This window comes from Colletotrichum gloeosporioides (assembly GCF_011800055.1).
Source record: "Colletotrichum gloeosporioides strain Lc1 chromosome Unknown consensus_53, whole genome shotgun sequence".
Classification (NCBI taxonomy): domain Eukaryota; kingdom Fungi; phylum Ascomycota; class Sordariomycetes; order Glomerellales; family Glomerellaceae; genus Colletotrichum; species Colletotrichum gloeosporioides.
Genome location: NW_025544698.1, coordinates 329,194 through 335,282, shown reverse-complemented (window position 1 = coordinate 335,282; position 6,089 = coordinate 329,194). Strand labels below are relative to the sequence as shown.

Sequence of the window (6,089 nt, the reverse complement as noted above, 5' to 3'; positions counted from 1 at the left end):
TTTGGAACATGATGGTCAACGATCGAGAGCTCGCGATGCCTCGGCTTGTGGCCAGGGCCTTCTTTGTGCCCGGTTTGAAACACATTCGTCAACGACGGAAAGCTCGCGATACCTCGGCCTCGCCTGTGACCAGGGCCTTCTTTGTTCAGGTAGACAAGAGAAAAGACGAGGAGGTTATCTCTTTTGAAAAAAAAACCTTCCTTTTCATGGACAGCAGCAGAGTGGCTCTTGTTTTTCCAACACACTCATCTCCTCGCGTCTGCCAGCCCTTTTCTTTTCCTCATCTTCTCTTTCCAGTCTCTGCCACCGTACCAACCGCGATAGACGCCTACCATGTCGCAACTGCATTCCGAGGTTGAGCCGCAGGCTCAAGATGCTCACAGCCCGCGGGAGCGCCCTCCGCCCCAGGTTCAAGAGGCCGGTAACCCACCGGAGCGCCCGCTGCCGCCGATTCCATCCGAGAAGGCCGTCCCATCCAAAAAGGCCGCCTCATCCAAAAAGGCCTCCTCATCCAAGAATGCCGTACCATCCGAGAACATCGTCTGGCACGAGTCTCAGGTGCAGAACTCGCGACATTTCCAGCGCTTCTACCACGACCCGGCGAAATACGCCGCCAGGAACCTACTCACGCCAGCCGATATGGCAACCGCTGCCCGTATCGCGCCGTTCTATTCGGATCTCCAGGAGAATGAGTTGCCGTGGCCCAAGGCCTGGGAAACGGACGCGGCCCCGCTAAAGCGCAAACTGGTACACCATTCCTGGAAGGAGGCGTTGAAGCGGAACGGCATAGACCCCCCTCCAGCTAGGGACGGCCCCATTGACAATGGTGTCGACAAGGAGGGCGGCGTCAGCGAAGAGGGCCTCTCCAACAGCGATGCTGACCAGGCCCACGTTGTCAAACCTAACAACGGCAGCGCCTCCGGCAAAGAGGGCCCTGCTGTCAGCTACGCTGATCAGAACCGCGTCAACTCCAACAACGCTCAGAATAAGGACCCCTTTGATTATCACCTCAAGCAAAACGCCTCTCACAATGGCATCGCCTTCGCCAAAGAAAGCGTCACTGGCAGCTCCGCTGGCCAGAGCCGGGTCGTCAGTTCCATCGACACCCAGAATCACAACCGCCCTGATTTTTCTCTCAGGCCCCAAGGACTCCTGCATGGGGCTGACCTCGACCGCTCCCAGCAACACGTCGGCTCGAGCAAGCCAGTGTCGTACACCAGTGCACCAACCCTAGGTCCCGAGGCGGAAAATGCAGCAGGAAGATACGGTAGCGTCGGTGCGACGATTCTGGCCGTGTCCGACCAAGTACCACTTGAACCTAGGCCGAGACGAGTGGATCGAGAGCCAGCTGTTCTCGGCCTCACCGAACTCTGCAAAGAAGACGACCGGGACGCGCAGGTTCGGCGTTTCGACCGGTGGTGGAAGCAGCTAACCCCCGAGCGGCGGAAGGCGATTTTGGAGGAAAGCAAGCAGAGCGGCGGCAAGGTTCAGTGACGGGGATGGCGTGGTAAGTATGCGGTGAACTGCTGCTGGTGGACTCAATGTACGGTATTCGAAAGTGGTCTCTACTTGGCGGATGGATAGCCTGTGCCGTGATGCATGGTGATGTCCGAGTCCTGGCTTCTGGGCTGCCAGAGACAGCTGCTCATGTGGAAGATACGCGTCGTAGAGTAATTAAGGCACGTGCTCAAAAATCCTCAAAGGTCCCTGGCAGTACCCTCGAGCTTGTCCTTGCCGACGTAGATGAAGTTCGAGGGTTCGAAGACCGTGGAGCTGAAGGAGTAGACCATCATGGCGGGCGCGACCGGAACGGAGGAGGGGAAGGGGAGGTAGGCTTCCTTGCGGCGGCGGCGCTTGGCGGTGGTTGTGGTTTTGATCTGTCACTGCGGGGATCTCAGTGGTGGTTGTGATTTTGGCGGGGTGTTCGTCTCTTTTTTTTTTTTTTTTTTTTTTTTTTTTTTTTTTTTTNTTTTTGGGGGGGGTTTTTTTTTTTTTTTTTTTTTTTTTTTTTTTTTTTTTTTTTTGGCTGCGACAGGGAAATCGTGAGGGTGGGCGCTGCATCCAATGACATTGGAGAAATTTTGCACAAATCCCACTCAGTCACATAATGCTTACATAACAGAGCGTTCTGGCTTTTTTCAGCCAGACCACAAGGTAGCAGGTGCACCACCTGCTGCGCGCGACCAGACACCACCACCGTTAGTCAAGCTGCCTTCCCTATTTGTACTTTCCTTCTGCCAACAACGCCCGACCAGGCCTGCTGCGCGACAGCAACTTACATCAGTTGCGGTCCTCATCTAGGAGTCAGCATGTTCTCGTGCTTCTGCATCGGCGTCTGCTATTTCCACTCTAGGGAGTAGAGTTCCTGCCCGCGGTGGATGGTGTCATCTGTCGTTTCCGCCTGGTGCATCGCCCCGGGACAGCTTGACGCGCCTCTGCAACGAGGGCGACGACGATGAGTTCGCCTTTGCTGCGGCGCTGGTCTTGGTGCAGCTGAGGTGAGTCCTGGAGGAGGAGGACTGTCCGGCAATTCTACTGGAGAGAATTGTGGGGATCGTGCGAAATTTCCCACTGGAATGCCGCGGCTGGCTAATCAGGTGAAGTTATTCAGTGGGGCATGGTCGACTGTGTCCCGTGGGGTTTCGGTGAGAGCGGTGCTGCGGTGCAGGTGGACTGCATAGACCACAGTGGCACTGTGTTCCCTGTTGTTCTTGCCGACGAGTTCATTGCCCACCGTCTAGGTCTCCTTCCCTAACCCTATATTCGGACGATGTCCACAGCTTATTTTCTCCCGTGATTGCGACTGCGAGCGCAAGGCGGTAACTGCAATGTCAAACTTCCCTGACGCACGCTGCACCTGTAATGATGAAAGCCAGATTCATCCCGCACCGGCGTCCCGGCCGGCAGGGTAGCTCCACTCAGGCTACGGTGCACTCGGACCGGACAGGACGCCGGTGAGCGGGCCGAACCGGCTGGCCTCGCTGCGCACCGTAGATTGCCAGCGAAGTGTTCACTGCCCGCTGAAATGGCAACACCCGACCAGGACGGTTGATGGACTGAGTCTGGGTTGCTGTCCCGCGCTGCAAGAAACGCACCACCATTCATGCTCGTCGGGTTTCAGGGTGATAGACCGTTAAGAAGAAAAGATGCGCGTTGAGCAGGATATTTCTCCCGGTCGGATTCTGCGTTCTGCTGCAATCCATGCGACTGCGATAACTCCCGTCGATACTGTTGAACGCGGATACCGTCCATCTCAGTTGCGCAGGTGATCGATCAAGGCCGTGGCTGCCAAGTGTATAGCTACTCAGTGCGTGGCTTCCCTCACCAAATGCGGCTGGCCGTGTGCCATTTCCTTCTTTCCTCTTTCCCTCGCCGTCTCCCATGGCAGGCGCAGGACGGAAAGGACATATGCAGGCCCCTGGATGGACGTGGATGGCAGGAAGACACGATGATCGGAAGTTGGCCTCCTCCACTCCTTCCCGTCACATTTCTTTATCATGTGTGGCGGAAGTCTCTCTGCCACCACTGCTGGTGACCTCAACCTTCAACCCGTCGCCATCTTTTTCTGCCCTCGCGTGCAACGTGCCATAGCATCACTCTTTATATTCCAAACGTTGCTCGGTCATTGTCCATTCATACTGGCCCGTCCGACTATCGCCCTCACCGCTATCATGACTTGACTTTCAGAATGGCTCCCGAAGGGACGGTGCCCTGAAATCTGCGACCTCAACCACCACCATCGCCACGACAGACAACTCCACCCATTGGCTCTGGATCCCCAGCATCCTCGAAAGACAACGCCAATGTCGCCCCAGATGATGACGCCAGGACGAGCCCAAACGCCGCAGAGGAGCCCAATCCGAATTTACCATACCACAGAGTTTTCGCTGAGGTGACCGACACAGACCCTAAGCCCGGTCGTAAGACGTCCAAATTTGTCAACGAAAAGCTGGCAGCAATACCAACACCTGACAGCACTCTCGTTTCCGAAAAGACCATCGCACACCTGCCATTGATAAAAAGGGCTACTCGCGCTATTGACCGGAGCAGGCCCGAGAGTGCGGTCCCGACCCAGAACTTGAAAAAGGCCCACCGCTACGAGGAGACACTGGATGCTGCCGCCATTGTTCAGCCGCATCCGCCCTGGAAAAGTTGACCGGGCTGAGACCAAGCTGTCAATCAATTCACTCAGTTACATGGCCATTCTGGCTCGTCTCTGCCGCGAGGCCGACATCGATGTGCGCACGTGGTACGACGAGGGCGGACTCCTCCGCGAGGCCGCCGTGCTCTGCCATGGTCAGTCAATTCGGTGGACAAAAGCAGTCCCGAAACGCGCCGTACAACTTCTCCGTGAGCGGGGTGGGGCGATCTCTTCCGCTTCTCAAGATCAAAACCGCGAGTCTACGGCCGACGACGTCGCTCAGCATACAGCAGGAAACCACAGAAGCGACGACAAGAGTCTGGGAAGCACGAGCATGAAGCTACCGACATCTCCGTTGCGCCAAGTCTACTCTTCTCCTTTGTACGGGCCGAACCAGGTTTCTGTGATCCATCATGAGTACATCCGCGCATCCACCGTCAGCTCCATGCGAGATCGCGACTACGACGACAAATTTAGTAACTTTGACACCGACGACGATGAGCCCCCCTTCACCAACATTGGAAACTACGGGGACAGCGCAGAATCCGTCCTGGAAGTCGCTGATGCTGTCCAAGACGACGATGCCGAGTCAGCGGCAGAAGCCAACCACGTCATCGACTCCCCCGTCGGAAATCCATCAGAGGAAGCTAGCATCGCGACACTAAAAAATCTGCCCATCGCATTCAAGGCTCTCCCAAAAGCAGTCAATCAACTGAATAATAGGGATCGGTTGACTGACGACAGCGTGTAAGTGCTCCAACTCGTCCTACTGAATTCGATGGTCTCAGCGCCGAGAATCCTCGTCGTTGACCCTCTCTACTTGCAACGTGCAGGTAGACTTCCCGCAGGCCTACCATCGACTCTCCAGAGCAGAAGCAAAGACCGAATCGTGACTGTGGTTCACCAAAGACTCTTGCAGCACTGGATTCTCCTCGACATTTGCTCCGCCGACCGTTACGTCCGCAGATACGGCTCCATCTCGTCGTTGGGTGCCTCGCCGGAGGTCAAAGAGGCGGTTGTTGCCTGGCTGTCGCTACACGTCCCAGGACCTGGCTTTTCCTTTCCGACACCAGTGAGCGCTTTTCGTTTGTCATCGGTTTTAGCAGCTAACGATGCAACAGAGATGCCCTCAACAGGACGACGATACCAGCTCTGGCGCCTTTTCTCTCCTTGGGATGCAACACCTACTTGCGGGTAACCTCACCCTGGCGGATCTCGATAGAAAAGCCGCCAATCCACTCCAAAGTCCCTCACTGGCTTGTACAAATCAGCACCGGTTTCCCGCAACCGCAGACACAATCGCCCGCCATAGTGCCTCGCCCTCCCCAACGTGGCCCCGACACGTTTCCAAATCCGAATCAATGCCTGAAACCGGTGCCGAATAGATATTCGGACCGGGAATTAGATGTTGAATCCGGGGTAGCGACGACACCAACCTTGACGATCAGTCTTGGACGCAGGCAATCCCGGCACAGCGACAGCGGAGACGAGGAAAGCACTCCCCTCAGGAAACGCTGCAGACTCGAAGTAAACGAGTATCAGCCCGACTTGGACAAGTTCGTTCGCACTGCACCTGCTCTTGACTGACGCGCGGAACTGGACGCTCTCATGAAAGAGATTGAAGCTTTGGAAGAACCCTCACCGTCGGAGCAAGAGAGCGAGAAGGAGGTCCATAGGTTCAGAGTTGACTTGGAAGCAGCGAAGGCACGGTCGGCGGGAGCTGCAGAGGCTCTCGGCACCCTGACCAAGGCACTGAGCAATGAACGCACGTCGCAGGCGGAGGCTCAGTCAAGCTACGAACAGATGGCGAAGTGGGCGGAAAGTGTCCTGCAGACCTCCTCTCAGATGACCCAGCGAGTTGCCGAGCCCGGCGACACCACTTCATGCCGAGACGCGTTCCAAAAGACCAAATAAGCACACCAGCTCTTCGTCGAAAATCCCATATGCC

At 56.2% G+C, this 6,089-nt stretch overlaps 3 protein-coding genes across 3 annotated transcripts; all 3 read left to right on the top strand.

Moving 5' to 3' along the window:
- Positions 1-333: 333 nt before the first annotated feature.
- On the top strand, positions 334-1,494 carry GCG54_00011658 (uncharacterized protein; the record flags this gene model as incomplete). Its single annotated transcript, XM_045411558.1, has 1 exon — positions 334-1,494. One exon carries the CDS (start codon positions 334-336, stop codon positions 1,492-1,494), a length of 1,161 nt encoding a protein of 386 aa, XP_045262979.1.
- A 2,194-nt stretch (positions 1,495-3,688) lies between these two features.
- On the top strand, positions 3,689-4,156 carry GCG54_00011657 (uncharacterized protein; the record flags this gene model as incomplete). Its single annotated transcript, XM_045411557.1, has 2 exons — positions 3,689-3,706; positions 3,752-4,156. 2 exons carry the CDS (start codon positions 3,689-3,691, stop codon positions 4,154-4,156), a joined length of 423 nt encoding a protein of 140 aa, XP_045262978.1.
- A 40-nt stretch (positions 4,157-4,196) lies between these two features.
- On the top strand, positions 4,197-6,055 carry GCG54_00011656 (uncharacterized protein; the record flags this gene model as incomplete). The annotated part of the gene is made up of 4 exons (XM_045411556.1): positions 4,197-4,888; positions 5,051-5,170; positions 5,263-5,471; positions 5,841-6,055. The coding sequence occupies 4 exons, from the start codon at positions 4,197-4,199 to the stop codon at positions 6,053-6,055; spliced, it is 1,236 nt and encodes a 411-aa protein (XP_045262977.1).
- Positions 6,056-6,089: the final 34 nt, after the last annotated feature.